The sequence below is a fragment of the Rana temporaria genome, chromosome 1 (assembly GCF_905171775.1).
Source record: "Rana temporaria chromosome 1, aRanTem1.1, whole genome shotgun sequence".
NCBI classification, from domain to species: Eukaryota; Metazoa; Chordata; class Amphibia; order Anura; family Ranidae; genus Rana; species Rana temporaria.
Genome location: NC_053489.1, coordinates 47,185,532 through 47,204,038, shown reverse-complemented (window position 1 = coordinate 47,204,038; position 18,507 = coordinate 47,185,532). Strand labels below are relative to the sequence as shown.

At 43.2% G+C, this 18,507-nt stretch overlaps 1 protein-coding gene across 4 annotated transcripts in view; it reads right to left on the bottom strand.

Moving 5' to 3' along the window:
• The window catches only part of WDR7 (WD repeat domain 7), a 583,445-nt gene that overhangs the window by 511,097 nt on the left and 53,841 nt on the right, over positions 1 to 18,507 (bottom strand). For 2 of the 4 annotated variants that reach the window (XM_040337465.1, XM_040337471.1), the window contains exon 10: positions 15,049 to 15,177. The exons of the other annotated variants lie outside the window; for them this stretch is intronic. In XM_040337465.1, coding sequence (XP_040193399.1) covers positions 15,049 to 15,177 — 129 coding nt within the window. The remainder of the gene's footprint in view (positions 1 to 15,048; positions 15,178 to 18,507) is intronic. 4 annotated transcript variants of the gene reach the window in all.

Below are 18,507 nucleotides of genomic sequence, written 5' to 3'. Positions count from 1 at the left end.
CCTGCACCTAGGTGCTTAAGCTTCCTAACCTACACCGCACAGACTCCTGGGAATGTAGTGGGTGTAACTTTTCAGGAGTCTGTGCACTCCCCAATCTCGAAGAATCATGTGACTTGGACAGCACAGGTGCTGAAACCTGATCTGACACTGCTTGTGCAGCACTGAGCATGTGCGAGATTTGCAAGGCTGAAATCCAGGAAGTCATACAGTCTGGCTTCATGATGCCCACACTTAAGATGGCCCCAGTCAATTTCTATTTTATAAAGTGTCTAAATGCTGTAACAACATAACAAAACGGACCTTAGTTTACAGACTAACTTTACTAGAATACATTAAGCTTGTGTATTACAGGGGTATTTATATTTAAAAAGTGAAATTGTGGCCGGAACTTCGCTTTAAGACTCGGACCAAAATGCAGGTAAAGGACCTGGCCAGTTTTTGCGATTCGGCACTGCGTCGATTAAACTGACAATTGCGCGGTCATGCGACGTGGCTCCCAAACAAAATTGGCGTCCTGTTTTTCCCACAAATAGAGCTTTCTTTTGGTGGTATTTAATCACATCTGCGGTTTTTATTTTTTGCGCTATAAACAAAAATAGAGCGACAATTTTGAAAAAAATTCAATATTTTTTCCTTTTTGCTATATAAAATGTCCCCCAAAAATATATAAAAAAAACTTTTTTTTTTCCCTCAGTTTAGGCCGATACGAATTCTTCAACATATTTTTGGTAAAAAAAAAAAAAAAATTGCAATAAACGTTTATCGATTGGTTTGTGCAAAATGTATAGTGTTTACAAAATAGGGGATAGTTTTATTGCATTTTCTTTTTTTTTTTTTTTTTTTTTTTTACTACTAATGGCGGCGATCAGGATGCATTAAGGTGAAAAAACATGAACCTTTACAACCCCTTTAATTACACCCGTGTAAAGGAGTCCTGTAACACATACTAAAAATATGTTAAAAAAAATAAATAAAACATGCATGTACAGTATTAATATATGCATTTATCAAAAGTCTAAAAGGTAAATTAGCCCTTAAAGCGGATGTTCCATTACAAAAAAAAAAAAAAATTAAAGTCAGCAGCTCCTAACACTGTAGCTGCCGACTTAATAAGGACACTTACCTGTCCTAGCCGCCAGCGATGTCTGCCCCCGCCGAGGTCGATCCTCGATCCTAGCAGCTCCAAGCGCTGCCATCCACAGTAAGGGAAACAGGCAGTGAAGCGGTACGGCTTCACTGCCCGTTTCCTACTGCGCATGCGCGAGCAGCGCGGCGCTTTGTGAATGGGCCGGCTTCTTTCTGGGACACACACAGAAGACACCCAGTGTAGGAGGAGAAAGAGAATCCACCGCGGAGGATGAAGAGGCAGATTCTGCACTTCGGCATAGCAACAGCTATTTAGGGTGAGTAAAAAAAAAAAAGAACATTTTTTTATTTTTATTTTTGGTGGAATATTTTTTTTCAGGCGGAACCTTCACTTTAAATCATTAGGTAAGCCATAACAGCAACTCCGCAGGTGAGCAATTCCAGTGTCTGCACAGATGCTGTCTTGCTGCCCCCTCCAGGTCGCAGTAAGCACTGCATGTGTTGGGGGGTGCTGTGTTTCACTGTTTACTTACAGCATGTGATAGGTATAGGGCAACTGCTCACGTCTATTATGTTTCTCTGACTAGAATTGTGTTTAGGAACAATGCGATGATTGCAGAAATTTGCAACTTGTCACATCAGTATCTCAAGAGACAATGTGGAGCTGGGAATAATGAAGCAATGCACCCGGTGAAAAGAGATAATAACTGTACGTTGTTTAAACAAAGGCAAATCACAAAAACAAAGAGCAGGTGGGCTTTGGATGGGACATAATTACACAATTTCATCTCAAATTGGCAGTAGTCAAAATTGCCTGCCGGTAACTGCGGCTGCCTGGTGGTGGAATGTATACGTGAAATGATTAATCAATGGGGAGTATTTGTCACCCAGCAACGGAAATGGTAGGAGACGCGGCAGAAAACCCACCTATATATCGGTGGATAGTACGCTACAGGACGAGCCGGAGAAAGAAGGAGACAATCGCACTGACACCTGAATTCACTCCTAGCAGCTTCACAATATATCAGCTACATAAAAAAAAGCGGCGGCGAAAAAAAAAAAAAAAAAAAAAAATGGGAGTAGTCCTTCGAGTCTGCCCCACTTTTTTTTTATACATTTCTGTTTTTTGGTTAACTTTTTTGTCCGAGTATAGATCTACAGTGAATATAGAAAATAATCACCCCCATATTCCCCTTAAAATAATCATATTGTGTTAGTTTGAGGCCTGAAATGAAGACAGACACCGTTTTTGTTTCAGCCAGCTATATTTATTCAATGCAACTTATAATATCCAAACGAAAGGGAACACCGACATGTCATAAATAAATAAAAAACAAACAAATAAACAATCACTGAGTTGAAAAAAGGACCCCCCCCTTTATGTTAGTATTTTGTCGAACCACCTTTTGCTTTAATACCAGCCTTTAGTCTGTTGGGATATGTCCAACGCTGTATCCTGGCCTAGGCCAACAAGGCCCAGGCCTAGGGCAGCACTTTGCAGGGGGGCAGCACAGAAAGAGTACCTGCCAGCTTGCGCTACACTGTTAGTGTAGCTCCAGCCTTATGGGGCGGACTGGGCTGAGAGGCAAATTAGTCTAGCGTCCCATAAATCGGCTGCACTGCGTCTTCCTTTCTGAATTTTGACTGTCCTATCATCCTGGACCACAAACCCTCCTCACTGTGCTATATGTTTTCTGTTGCAGCATTGGCATGGTCATATCATCTTAGTCCTCTCCATAAAATGTTTGTGCAAAAAGTAGAACTATAGGCAACACTTTTTGGAGGTGCACGAGTTTAGTCAGGCCTAGGGCAGCACAAACCCTAAATACACCCCTGGATATGTCTCTACTAACTTTTCACATCTAGACTTTGCAATATTTGCTCGCTCTTCTTTGCAGAACTGCTCGAGTTCAGTTAAATTTGATGGCGACTGTTTGTGGACTGCAACCTTCAAGTCATTCAAGTAAACCTTCTTCCCATTGACACATTTCTGGCAGAGGGCAGCAGCTTTTTCTCAGGTAGTAGACAGTATTTTGCCCCATCCATTTTTCCTTCTATCCTGACAAGTGCTCCAGTCGCTGCTGCAGAGAAATGCCCAGGGCCGTCTTTACCATAGGACAAACAGGGGCAGCTGCCCAGGGCCCTGTCACTGTTGGGGGCCCAAAACAACCCCCTTTGAAAAAAATAAAACATTTTTTATTTTTATTTTTAGGGGTCCGGAGGTCCCCAGATGGCAACCCCCCTTTTTTTTATTTATTTTTAAATAAAAAAAATATATATATATTTAATATATTTTTATTTTTTATTAAAAAGGGCCATTTTTTTTTTTAGGGGTCCCCAGGGGCCCGGAGGCCCCCAGATGGCAACCCCCCCCTTTTTTTATTTATTTTTAAATAAAAAAAAACATTTTTTTAATATATTTTTATTTTATGTTTTATTAAAGGGCCAATTTTTTTTTCCAGAGGTCTGGAGGTCCCCAGGGCCCCGGATGACAACCCCCCTTTTTTTATAAAAAAAAAAACTTTTTTTTATATATTTCTTTATTTCTTTTATTTTTTATATATACGAAGGCATGGCAGCCCATTCAAATCAATGGGCCGCCAAAACACATAAATGTGAACCAGCCAGGCCCAAAATAAGCTGGAGGGGGGGCCAAAAAAAATGTTTGCCCAGGGCCCAAACCATATTAAGACGGCCCTGGAAATGCCCCATAACAGGATATTATCACCTCCATGCTTTACTGGAGGAATGGTGCCATTTGGATGGTGAGCTGTATTGGATTTCTGCCAGACATATATGGTTTGGTGTTGAGACCATATAATTAAATTCTAGTCTCATCTGACCAGAACACCTTTTTCCATGTGGCCTCAGAATCTTCAAAAAGGTGTGTTTTGGCAAAGCTCAGTCATGACTGCATGTGACCTTTCTTGAGGAGTGGCTTTTTTCTTCCACTCCTCCCATAAAAAGCCTCATTTGTGGAGAATTTGTGATATTGTTGTCACATGTCCACAATGACCACTCTGTCATTAAATTAATGCAACTACTTCAAAAGTTGCTGTAGGCCTCTTGGAAGCCTCCATGACCAGTTTTCTTTTGGCTCCTTCATCCAGTTTGGAGCGACATCCTTATCCAGGGAGGGTTTGTGTTGTACCAAATACCTTCCACTTCTTAATAGACTTCACTCTACTTCTAGGCATTGATAAAGCCTTTGAATTTTTTTTTGTATCCATCTCCTGACTTGTGCTTGTCCACAACTTCATCCTGGAGAAGTTTCGACAGTGCCTTGCCACCTATCATAGTTGATTGTTTGCTTACTTGTTTTTCACTACCAGGAACCAAAATGCTTCGGGAAAGCTCTTTTCAAGCTGAGATCATAAACATGACCACAGCTGAAAGACCAATGGCTTTGTGTGAGAAGGTGATTAGCTACACCTGATTGAGTTTACAGGTCACTTATCAGAGGGGGGTGATCCTTTTTCCAACTCAGTGATGCCGCTTTTGCATTTTTTTAAAAAAATTCTGACATGTTGGCGTTTTAGCTTTAACTTGAATGTTATAAGTTGTAAGTAAATATAGCTGGATAAAACAAAAACTGTGTCTGTCTTCATTTCAGGCTGCAAAGCAACAAAATGTGATTGTTTTAAAAGGTGGGTGATTTTCTATACCCACTATACATTTGTCCCAAATGGCAAAATACAGTGAAAAGATAAAACAAACCAAACATCTGCAGAAAAAGGCCAGATAATCACATGCACAAGTTTCTACGTGACCGTTTTTTTCCCGATTCTTTCAATTTCTCAGTCACAAAAAAATACATTTGCAAACATATTTTGGGCTTGTGTGAATATTTTTCCCCCCTGTTGTTTCCCTCATGACACGCAGCAGCAAAGGATAAGGATTTCATGCTTCTCCCTTGCCTTAAAGGGGTTGTAAAGCTTTGCGTTTTGCGTGAAAAAACATCTGATGCTTACAGACCTGCCCCATAATAGGGCCTTCCCCAAACATAAGGCATCCTGATAATACCGCAAGGTCCCCCGAAGGTACCGTAACACTCTGTACCATGGACCGGCGGGTGCCGTCACGCAGCACACTATTGGCTGCAGCACAGACAGGAAGTGCGTGGTCTCTTCATTGGAGAGCCCGCGCTGCTGCCAGGACAAGCTGCTGCCTGCTGTTCGCTGTGCCCTGACTGAGTCTGGCCGTACAATTACCGTAGACAGTACGGTAGCATGGAGCAGAAGTCGGGCAATGTGTGGAAATGTCTGATAAAGGGGTGGGGGGTATGTCTGGTGAAGGTGTCCACTGGCACAGGAGTGGGGGGAATGGGGTCACTTAAAATGACACAGGAGGCTCAGAAGGGGGAAACAAAATGACACAGGAGGATCAGAAGGGGTTACTAAAATGGTAATCCCCCCCCCCCTCTGATTCTCCTGTTTCATTTTGATTCCCCCCTTTTGATCCTCCTGTGTCATTTTGATTCCCCCCCACTTCTGATCCTCCCGTGTCATTTTGATTGTCCCCTCCTAACTTTTGTGCAAATCAATCAAACAAACGCTTATTGCGTTTTTTTTTTTTTTACCAAAAATATGTAGAAGAATACATATCGGCCTAAACTGAGGAAAAATTATATATATATATATATATTTATTTTGGGGATATTTTTTATAGAAAAGAGTAAAAAATATTGAATTTTTTCCAAAATTGGCACTCTATTTTTGTTCATAGTGCAACAAATAAAAACCGCAGAGGTGATCAAATACCACCAAAAGAAAACTATTTGTGGGGAAAAAAGGACACCAATTTTGCTTGGGAGCCACGTTGCACGACCGCGCAATTGTCAGTTAACCTCTTGACCACTGGGCACTTAAACCCCCTTCCTAACCAGACCAATTTTCAGCTTTCGGTGCTCTCACAATTTGAATGACAATTACTCAGTCATACAACATTGTACCCGTCTGAAATTTTTGTCCTTTTTTTCACACAAATAGAGCTTTCTTTTGGTGGTATTTGATCACCTATAAAAGAAAAAAAGGGATTTTTAATACAGCTTACCTGTAAAATCCTTTTCTTGGAGTACATCACGGGACACAGAGCGGCATATTCATTACTATATGGGTTATATGGAGTACCTTCAGGTGTTGACACTGGCAATCTCAAACAGGAAATGCCCCTCCCTATATAACCCCCTCCCATAGGAGGAGTACCTCAGTTTTGTAGCAAGCAGTATGCCTCCCAAAATGGTCCCCAAAAAGAGGGGTGGGAGCTCTGTGTCCCGTGATGTACTCCAAGAAAAGGATTTTACAGGTAAGCTGTATTAAAAATCCCTTTTTCTTTATCGTACATCACGGGACACAGAGCGGCATATTCATTACTATATGGGATGTCCCAAAGCAATGCTCACAATGAGGGGAGGGAGAACATCTCCAAGACAAAAGGATTTAATTTAGAGAAATACTCAAATCATAATAAATCCAACTTAGTTGAGAAAAATAATCTTAAATTTTAAATTTAACTCAAAAAAAAGAGGAGCCCCCGGAATCCGAGGGTCTCAAACTGCAGCCTGCAGCACTGCCTGCCCAAAGGCTGTATCAGACTTCCTTCTTACGTCCAACTGGTAGAATTTTGTAAACGTGTGGACAGAAGACCAGGTTGCCGCCTTGCAAACTTGAGCCATAGAGATCTGGTGGTGTGCTGCCCAGGAGGCGCCCATGGCCCTAGTAGAATGAGCCTTTAATGATACTGGAGGAGGCAACCCTTTCAAGCCGTAGGCCTGAGTGATTAATTGCTTAATCCACCTAGAAATGGTGGACTTTGCAGCTGCCTGCCCCTTCTTGGGCCCATCCGGTAATATGAACAGCACATCTGTTTTCCGGATCTTCTTTGTAGCTTTAAGATAGGCCTTCATGGCCCTGACGATATCCAAGGTATGCAGCAACCCTTCCTTTCTGGAAGTAGGTTTAGGGAAGAAGGATGGTAATACCAAATCCTGGTTCAAATGAAAACTGGATACAACCTTCGGTAGGAAGGAAGGATGAGGGCGGAGAACGACCCTGTCCTTATGAAAAATAAGATATGGTTCCTTACAGGATAAGGCCGCCAGTTCCGATACTCTTCTTGCGGAAACTATGGCGACCAAAAATACTAACTTTCTTGTCAGTAAAACCAAAGGAATTTCAGCCAACGGCTCAAACGGTTGTTTCTGTAAACTTGACAGAACAAGGTTTAAATCCCACGGGCAAAGCGGGGATTTAACTGGAGGTTTAATACGTAAGACCCCTTGAAGGAAGGTCTTAACCAGCGAGTGGGTGGCCAGCAGCCGCTGAAACCACACTGACAGAGCAGAAATCTGTCCTTTGATTGTGCTTAATGCCAATCCTTTATCCACTCCTAGCTGGAGAAAACTTAATACTCTATCGATGGTAAATTTGCGAGAAAGCCATCGCTTGGACTCACACCAGCCTACATAGGCCTTCCAGACCCTGTAATAAATCACCCTAGAGACCGGTTTCCTGGCTCTGATTAGGGTAGAGATTACTTTCTGAGACAGACCTCTACCCCTGAGAATCAGGGATTCAGCTTCCAGGCCGTCAAATTTAGATGCCGTAAGGCAGGGTGGAGGATCGGACCTTGCGATAGCAGGTCTGGCCGTAGAGGAAGAGTCCAAGGGTCTCCCACTACCATCTTTAAGATTAGTGAGTACCATGCCCTTCTGGGCCATGCTGGAGCTACCAGGATGACTGGTATGTGCTCCACCCGGATCCTGCGCAGCAGGCGGGGTAGTAACTGGAGCGGGGGAAACGCATAAAGAAGTTTGAACCGATGCCAAGGGTAAACCAACGCATCGGTTCCGCAGGCCATCGGATCCCTTGAGCGGGACATGAACCTGTCTAGCTTCTTGTTGAGTCTCGATGCCATGATATCCACGTCCGGCACTCCCCATCTTTGGCAGAGTGCTTGAAAGATTTGTGGATGCAGAGACCATTCCCCCGGCAAAAGAGTCTGGCGGCTTAAGAAGTCCGCCTGAAAGTTGTCCACTCCTGGAATGAATATTGCCGATATGCAGGGCACATGAGCCTCTGCCCATAGGAGAATCAAGCTCACCTCTCTCTGAGCGGCTTGACTCCTGGTTCCCCCTTGGTGATTTATGTATGCCACGGCCGTGGCATTGTCTGATTGAATTCTCACCGGGAACCCCTGCAATTTTGACGTCCAAGCCCTGAGGGCTAGTCGAGCAGCTCTGAGCTCCAAGATGTTGATGGGCAACTGCTTCTCTGGCGTTGCCCAAGTACCTTGGCGAGTGCAACCATCCAAAATTGCTCCCCAGCCCGTCAGGCTGGCGTCTGTGGTCACTATCTTCCAAGCCACTGGGCTGAAAGACTTCTCCTTCAGTAGATTCTGAGGGTCTAACCACCAACACAGACTTTGTCGGACTCTTGATGAGAGCGGCAACGGGATATCCAAGGCCTGTGGCCTTCTGCTCCATGCTGACAGGATGGCTGCCTGCAGGATGCGAGTGTGGCTCTGGGCGTATGGTACCGCCTCGAATGTGGCCACCATCTTGCCTAGTAACCTCATACATAGGCGAATAGTCGGTTCCTTCTTGCTTAGAACCAGTAGGATTAATTCCTTGATGGCTTTGACCTTCCTCAGAGGTAGAAACACTCTTTGTTGTTCTGTGTCTAATCTCATGCCGAGATATTCCAACTGCCTTGTGGGCAGGAAAGCTGACTTTTCTCGATTTAGGACCCAGCCGAACTTCTCGAGGTATTGGACCGTGAGGGCCACTGCTCGCTCCAAGCCGGGAGACGAGTGATCCATGACTAGGAGGTCGTCCAGGTATGCTAGGATCGTGACCCCTTGGATCCTTAGTTTGGCTAGGATTGGAGCTAGGACCTTCGTGAACACCCGGGGGGCCGTAGCCAACCCGAAGGGAAGCGCCACGAATTGGAAGTGACGCGAAGCCACCATGAAGCGTAGATATTTTTGATGTGGCTGATAAATTGGAAGATGAAGGTAGGCATCCTTTATGTCTATGGACGCCATGAAGTCGTCCTTTTGGAGTGTGGTAGCTGCTGACCGCACGGATTCCATCCGAAATGAGCGGATCTTTAGGTATGTATTTACCATCTTTAGGTCCAAAATTGGCCTGACATCTCCATTGGATTTCGGGATGATGAATAGGTTGGAGTAGAAACCTAGCCCCTGTTCCAGGACTGGTACCTCTACTATTACTTCCTGGGAAAGTAGATGATTTAATGCCGACATTAATGCGGCTCCTTTCTCTGGATCGTTTGGAATCCTCGACTCCTGGAAATGAAGAGGAGGAAACCTTAGGAAATCTAATTTGTAGCCCGTGGCCACGGAAGACCGTACCCACTCGTCGGGAATGCTGGCTTCCCAAACCTCTGAAAAGAGTCGCAGCCTTCCCCCCACCTTCGTGGGTGGGGGCGTCCCTTCATAAGGTCGGCTTGGGGGCTGGTTTTGCTGGTTTGCGAACCCACTGCTTTCTGCCTCTAGCAGCCTGTCCTTGTGATTTGCTGTTGAAGCCGAAGTTTGCTTTCGCAGGAGGCCGTCGATACTGTTTGGCATTAGAGGGCCCCTGCCCAGGGGAGTACTGTCGTTTAAACGCAGGCCCCTGAAACTTCCTCTTAGTTGGCAAGAGAGTACTTTTGCCATTTGAAATGGTTTGAATGTATTTATCTAGGTCTTCTCCGAAGAGTCGTCCTCCATGGAAGGGGAACCCTACCAGGAGCTTCTTGCATGGGGGCTCGGCCTCCCAGCTTTTTAACCATAAGAGTCTTCTCATATGGATAAGGGATAACGATAAACGTGACGCTTGCTGGATAGAATCCTTAATTGCGTCTACTGTAAAACATATGGCCCTAGGGACATCCGAAAATTCTTCTGCCTGCTGGGCAGGAATAAGTTTAAGCATCTGCTTAACTTGATCCGATAATGCTTGAGCAACCCCAATCGCAGCCACGGCTGGCTGTACTACTGCCCCTGCAGTAGTGAAGGAGTTCTTAAGTAGTGCTTCCAAGCGTTTATCAACTGGATCCTTGAATACCTGTATGTTTTCTACAGGGCATGTTAATGATTTGTTAATACATGAGATGGCTGCGTCCACTGCAGGAGTAGCCCATTTCTAGGAAAATTTATCTTCCATAGGATATAGGGCAGAGAATCTTTTAGGTGGTAAGAAGATTTTATCTGGCTTGTTCCAATCTTGGAACAAAACTCCCTCTAGTAGAGGGTGGATCGGAAATACTGCATTGCTTTGAGGCGCCCTCAGTGAGCCCAAAGCTGAAACCGTAGACACCTGGAGATCTGGTACTGGCAAGTTGAATGCATTATGGACCAAGTCCGTTAAGGCTTGAATCCACCAGCTCTCCCCTTGGGAGACTGCTCCAGACTCCTCTGTATCCGGATCTTCGATCCCTGAACCTACTTGGTCCTTGTCCAAGAGGTCGTCCAATTCCCATGAGGAAAGGACCCCCTCTTCTGAGGGTCCGCGCTCGGGCGACGGAGATCTAATCCGTTTACTGCCCCGCAAAGCTGTGGCTATCATTTTTCCCATTCTTTTCTCCATCTCTCTTAAAGAGGTGAGTAATACCTTGTCCGTGACCATCTTAGGGTTGGACTGACCCGCGCCAGCTCCAGCCCCAGATCCCGATGGCCCCAAGGCTCCCTGTGGGGAAAGCAGCGGCATAACTTTGTCCGAGACCTCAGACTCTCTGGGGGAATCCCCACCTCTTGTACCCTCTGACCCGGATGCCATGGTACAATCCGAGGTACACCTGCTACCTATTGGTATTTGGAACTATAAAAGTTAATTGCCCAAACACCTGTTTGGGGGATAAAAAATGCTTCCTCTCCCCTAGATGACTTTTCTTTTTTTTTTTTTTTTTTTTTCGTTTTTGTTTCAAATCCAGGAAAGAAAAAACATTCTGTCCCCCTGAGTAGTATTGCAAAGAAAAACTATGAGATGGAAAAGAAACAGCCTATTTCTAGGCTTGAAAAAACAGTCGTCTGAAGACTGCAATATCCTTTCTGGCCACTGTGTGTCCTCGGCGCCCCGTGCTGCCGCTCTGGTCTTTCTTCCTCAGTTCCAAAGTATTGAATGGAACAAACAAGGAAGGGCCGCCCCTTCCTTAAGCCACTGACCCGCCCTTCCCCCCCCAGCAATCTCAAACAGGAAATGCCCCTCCCGACAGGGGGGGGGGTTGGGGGGAAGGGACCTCTCTGTTCCAGCAAACTGCAGCCTGCAGCCTGGAACCATGAGGAGGTCAGCGTTTTGCCTGCTTTGCAGGCTCTGAGGAGGAAGACTGAATGGAGCATCGCCTGGAGGCTTGCAGGTAAGCACAGCTCTCTGACACACACATATATTTTTATATCACACAGGCCCCACTCAATGCTTTTCCAACACTACAAGGGAGGTCACATCTTATGGGGAATAATACACATAGAGCCATCCTATCCTTATGATATGTGACTAGTTTGCCAGATGCAGTGCATAACCTTAGGCATGTCCCCTGTGACCCCCCAGAAAAAAACCTGCTAAGAACCAAGTTCCGCAAGTTTTCCCCTCACTTACCTGCTCCATGCCGCAGGACTTTGCCAAGCAAGAGGCCCAATCTTCCCCCATCTCCGTGGGGATGTCTAGACCTTCAGGCCCTGGGTTCCTATGAAGGATCCACTGTCCTGGGCCCATATAGCACCCTGGCAACAGAAAACATTAGGCACCCAAAGGTTTCTAAGTTCTGGGCCCAGGGTCCAGCTCTCTAAAAAGAAAAGCATTATGGGCTATACCCCAAGGGTTTGGGGTCCGGTTACTGACCACTTTAGCGCTGAGGCTTTTTTGGACAGAACCGGTAGCTCACCTAATCCCAAGGATGCGGAGGCAAGCTAAACCATGACTAACACCTAAGACACTGGCGTAAAAACTGAGGTACTCCTCCTATGGGAGGGGGTTATATAGGGAGGGGCATTTCCTGTTTGAGATTGCCAGTGTCAACACCTGAAGGTACTCCATATAACCCATATAGTAATGAATATGCCGCTCTGTGTCCCGTGATGTACGATAAAGAAAAGACTGAAAATTCTGTAAAAATAAAAAATAAAATTCTAGTTTCTGTCATATTAGCAGGTTATTTCTCACACACAGCATATGCATACCACAAATTACACCCCAAAACACATTCTGCTATTTCTCCCGAGTATGCCGATACCACATGTGTGAGACTTTTACACAGCGTGGCCACATCCAGAGGCCCAACATGCAGGGAGCACCATCAGGCGTACTGGAGCACCAAGGCCAATTTTGACATTTCTCTACATGTAAAAATCATAATTTATTTGCTAAAAAATTACATAGAAACCCAAAACATTATATATGCTTTTTTTTCAAAGACCCTAGAGAATACAATGGCGGTTGTTGCAACTTTTTATCTTGCACGGTATTTTCGCAGCAATTTTTTGAAAGCGTGTTTTTAAAAAAAAACACAGTAAAGTTAGCCCAATGTTTTTGCATACTATGAAAGATGAAGATACGCCAAGTAAATAGATACCTAACATGTCACCCTTCAAAATTGCACATGCTCGTGGAATTGCGCCAAACTTTGCTTCTTAAAAATCCCCATAGGCGACGTATTGCAAGGTATTGGAGTATTGGGGTATTGTGGAGTATTGGGGTATTGTGGAGTATTGTGGAGTATTGGGGTATTATTGAGTATTGTGGAGTATTGGGGTATTGTGGAGTATTGTGGAGTATTGGGGTATTATTGAGTATTGTGGAGTATTGGGGTATTGTGGAGTATTGGGGTATTATTGAGTATTGTGGAGTATTGGGGTATTGTGGAGTATTGTGGAGTATTGGGGTATTGTGGAGTATTGGGTATTGTGGAGTATTGGGTATTGTGGAGTATTGGGTATTGAGTATTGGGGTATTGTGGAGTATTGAGTATTGGGGTATTGTGGAGTATTGGGGTATTGTGGAGTATTGTGGAGTATTGGGGTATTGTGGAGTATTGGGGTATTGTGGAGTATTGTGGAGTATTGGGGTATTGTGGAGTATTGGGTATTGTGGAGTATTGGGTATTGTGGAGTATTGGGTATTGAGTATTGGGGTATTGTGGAGTATTGGGTATTGTGGAGTATTGGGTATTGTGGAGTATTGGGTATTGTGGAGTATTGGGTATTGTGGAGTATTGGGTATTGTGGAGTATTGGGTATTGTGGAGTATTGGGTATTGTGGAGTATTGAGTATTGGGGTATTGTGGAGTATTGTGGAGTATTGGGTATTGTGGAGTATTGGGTATTGTGGAGTATTGGGTATTGTGGAGTATTGGGTATTGTGGAGTATTGGGTATTGTGGAGTATTGGGTATTGTGGAGTATTGGGTATTGTGGAGTATTGAGTATTGGGGTATTGTGGAGTATTGTGGAGTATTGGGTATTGTGGAGTATTGGGGTATTATTGAGTATTGTGGAGTATTGGGGTATTATTGAGTATTGTGGAGTATTGGGGTATTATTGAGTATTGTGGAGTATTGGGGTATTATTGAGTATTGTGGAGTATTGGGGTATTATTGAGTATTGTGGAGTATTGGGGTATTATTGAGTATTGTGGAGTATTGGGGTATTGTGGAGTATTGGGTATTGTGGAGTATTGGGTATTGTGGAGTATTGGGTATTGTGGAGTATTGGGTATTGTGGAGTATTGAGTATTGGGGTATTGTGGAGTATTGGGGTATTGTGGAGTATTGGGTATTGTGGAGTATTGGGTATTGTGGAGTATTGGGTATTGTGGAGTATTGGGTATTGTGGAGTATTGGGTATTGTGGAGTATTGGGTATTGTGGAGTATTGGGTATTGTGGAGTATTGGGTATTGTGGAGTATTGGGTATTGTGGAGTATTGGGTATTGTGGAGTATTGGGTATTGTGGAGTATTGGGTATTGTGGAGTATTGGGTATTGTGGAGTATTGGGTATTGTGGAGTATTGGGGTATTATTGAGTATTGTGGAGTATTGGGGTATTGTGGAGTATTGGGGTATTGCGAGTGAAGGATTCTGGGAGGACGTCCCAGGGACGTCGTCCCAGAATAACTCCACCGCGCTGTAGCAGTATTTTCGCTATAGCGCGGTGGGAAAGTGGTTAAAGCGACGCAGTGCCGAATTGCAAAAAGTGGCCTGGTCTTTAAGCTGCATAATGGTCCGGGGCTTAAGTGCTTAAAAGGAGAAGTCCAGCCTGGGTTTGTTTGGCTGGGCTTCTCCTAAGGGTCACAGGAGTGCAATTTGTTTTGCACGTTTGTAACCCGTTTTCAGCAGAGAGCGGTCTGAAGTCCACTCTCTGTGGACGTCATCAAGTTCAGTCCAGGCACCACGTCATCCCGACTTCAGAAGTCTGGATCCACCAGGTACCTGGACTGATGGCGGTCTCATCCCCTCACAGAGCCGCTGAGATTGCCGCTCCCCACCCCTCCACTGCTCAGCGCTCCAATGAGCGTGGAGGAGCAGTGAAGGAGAGATGCTGATTGACAGGCAGCAGCTCTCCTCTCGGGAAGGTGAGAGAACCGAGCCATTGGTCGTGTCTGGTGGTTCGGTTCTCAGTAAAGAGGCGCCAGGGGACAGATGCAGCATACCGATGCTGCATCCACCCAAGTATGATTAGGGGGAGAAAAAAAAAAAAACATACATCCCCTTCAAAATAACAAAAATGCAGAAGGCTTGTGCCATTGAGGGCTTAAAGTCACCATACACATTACCATGTAATAAAGATATACTGGTCCACAATGCAACAGCATGCACAACACAAGCACAGCAATGAAGAGAGGAAAGGAAGTGGACAGTGGTCAACAACATGCAAGTTCAGTAAAGTCCCAAATATCACACCATGCTGTATTAACCACTGCACATTACACAAGGATTAGTCAGGAATCTCACACAGGTATCACACACTCTTACTATGAATTCAGGGGGCTGCATGTGAAGCAGAGTCCGCGGCGTGTACAGCTCTAAGACTTTTGCTTGGTCAGACAGGTGCTCACATGCTGGAACCTGGACTACAGCTTCAACGTCAAACCTCTCCAGTCCCTGTCATATCGCAAATGAACACTTTAAATGTTAAAACATTTCCCCCAAAAAGTGACCAAAACGAACGACCACTCACTGAGAAGCTAAAGAGACACTATCACTTTCAAAATAAACCCATCGAGACATTTCCAGCGATCCGCTGCGGATCCTTCCTCCACCTAAACAAAACCTACTGATTTAGCAGTTTCTAAACTGCATGGCTTGAATTAGTGGGAATGCTTTAATAAGCATTCCCAGTATTGATATTCGTTTTTTATTAGTGGGAATGCTTTAATAAGCATTCCCAGTATTGATATTCGTTTTTTATTATTCTTCTTCTTAATTAGTGGGAATGCTTTAATAAGCATTCCCAGTATTGATATTCGTTTTTTATTATTAGTGGGAATGCTTTAATAAGCATTCCCAGTATTGATATTCGTTTTTTATTATTCTTAATTTTAATTTTAATTTTATTCCGTACGTTTTTTGGCTCTGCGTAACTTCTGCATACTTTCAGCTATTGAGACCATTTAACTTTTAAAATGTTCGTCTCATTCAGCTAACGATGGGACTTCTTCAAGTTTTTTTGTACTATTTATACTTTTTAAAATATTAAGCTTTTAGACACTTTTTTTTAACATTGAAGTCAATGAGAACATCCTTTTTCCTGCTTCAAAACACACGTTCTGCCAAAAGTTTCAGCTCCTTCATACTTTCACTTACAGACACCAAACAAACTTTAAAGCGGTCACAAAATATTCAGCTATCCAAACATGACTTTTTAGATTGATATCTTATACGGTTTTTGTGAAAACACAATTTACGTTTAGTGATTTTTTTATCGGTTATAATGTAATCCTATGGAGCAGGTTTAGAGTGTGTGATGTGACCTTTAGAGTGGAGATCTTTGAAAACAAAAATTATCTTTAAAAAAAGGGCGAACAAATTGCTCTCACGCCCACAAGATCTACTTGTCATACACAATTTATATATCAAAACGTAGGTATGCTTGTCTGGTTTCAGGCAATGTGATCAGTTTTGCGATAGGCATTTGACTTTTAGTTCCAGGAGCTTCTAAAGGACAAGTGCCTCAAACGCCCTCCCATTGACCGTCATGTTAAAAAGTCTAAAAAAAAATCCTGCAAACACACAAAGACGCTCTTTTCTAAATCGCTGGCATGGCCACAATTTTAAGTTTATCAACATAAATTTCATATCGATGCGTTCACAAGGGCCGTGTCTTTCAAACGGTGAAGTCGCTGTATCGATCGCATGTACGGTTGTGGATTTATTACGTTTTGTTTGGAGGCGTAATTCATGTATTGGTCTGTGAATTAAAAGGCGTTTGTAATGGAATTTCTTTCCATAAATAGCTTTCTACCTCAGTGCAATATTCCTCCTCACTGACCTGGGGGAGGGGAAACCTCTTGAGGGGGGAGGGGCGACCAGAAAGTCAGCATACTCTCTACTTTGCAGATAGAGAAAGGAGCTGTGTGTCCTAAAGATAGTGTAGTGGTTATGGTGAATGGCTTTGGTGCGGGCTCAGCTATTCAGCATTCCCACTCGCATTTTCCTCAGGAAATGCATTTTCTAGTTCTTAATTTTAATTTTAATTTTATTATTCCGTACGTTTTTTGGCTCTGCGTAACTTCTGCATACTTTCAGCTATTGAGACCATTCAACTTTTAAAATGTTCATCTCGTTCAGCTAACGATGGGACTTCTTCAAGTTTTTTTGTACTATTTATACTTTTTAAAATATTAAGCTTTTAGACACTTTTTTTTAACATTGAAGTCAATGAGAACATCCTTTTTCCTGCTTCAAAACACACGTTCTGCCAAAAGTTTCAGCTCCTTCATACTTTCACTTACAGACACCAAACAAACTTTAAAGCGGTCACAAAATATTCAGCTATCCAAACATGACTTTTCAGATTGATATCTTTTACGGTTTTTGTGAAAACGCAATTTACGTTTAGCGATTTTTTCAGAAAATGGAATCGGTTATAATGTAACCCTATGGAAGGGATTTAGAGTGTGTCATGTGACCTTTAGAGTGGAGATCTTTGAAAACAAAAATTATCTTTAAAAAAAGGGCGAACAAATTGCTCTCACGCCCACAAGATCTACTTGTCATACACAATTTATATATCAAAACGTAGGTATGCTTGTCTGGTTTCAGGCAATGTGATCAGTTTTGTGATACGTATTTTAGTTTTAGTTCCATGAGCTTCTAAAGGACAAGAGCGACAAAACCACTCTCATTGACCGTCCATGTTAAAAATTTTAAAAATTTTCCTGCAAAACACACAAAGACGCTCTTTTCTAAATCGCTGGCATGGCCACAATTTTAAGTTTATCAACATAAATTTCATATCGATGCGTTCACAAGGGCCGTGTCTTTCAAACGGTGAAGTCGCTGTATCGATCGCATGTACGGTTGTGGATTTATTACGTTTTGTTTGGAGGCGTAATTAATGTATTGGTCTGTGAATTAAAAGGCGTTTGTAATGGTATTTCTTTCCATAAATAGCTTTCCTTACCTCAGTGCAATATTCCTCCTCACTGACCTGGGGGGAGGGGAAACCTCTTGAGGGGGGAGGGGCGACCAGGAAGTCAGCATACTCTCTACTTTGCAGATAGAGAAAGGAGCTGTGTGTCCTAAAGATAGTGTAGTGGTTATGGTGAATGGCTTTGGTGCGGGCTCAGCAATTCAGCATTCCCACTCGCATTTTCCTCAGGGAATGCATTTTCTAGTTAGTGGGAATGCTTTAATAAGCATTCCCAGTATTGATATTCGTTTTTTATTATTCTTCTTCTTAATTTTATTCCGTACGTTTTTTGGCTCTGCGTAACTTCTGCATACTTTCAGCTATTGAGACCATTTAACTTTTAAAATGTTCGTCTCATTCAGCTAACGATGGGACTTCTTCAAGTTTTTTTGTACTATTTATACTTTTTAAAATATTAAGCTTTTAGACACTTTTTTTTAACATTGAAGTCAATGAGAACATCCTTTTTCCTGCTTCAAAACACACGTTCTGCCAAAAGTTTCAGCTCCTTCATACTTTCACTTACAGACACCAAACAAACTTTAAAGCGGTCACAAAATATTCAGCTATCCAAACATGACTTTTTAGATTGATATCTTATACGGTTTTTGTGAAAACGCAATTTACGTTTAGTGATTTTTTTATCGGTTATAATGTAATCCTATGGAGCAGGTTTAGAGTGTGTCATGTGACCTTTAGAGTGGAGATCTTTGAAAACAAAAATTATCTTTAAAAAAAGGGCGAACAAATTGCTCTCACGCCCACAAGATCTACTTGTCATACACAATTTATATATCAAA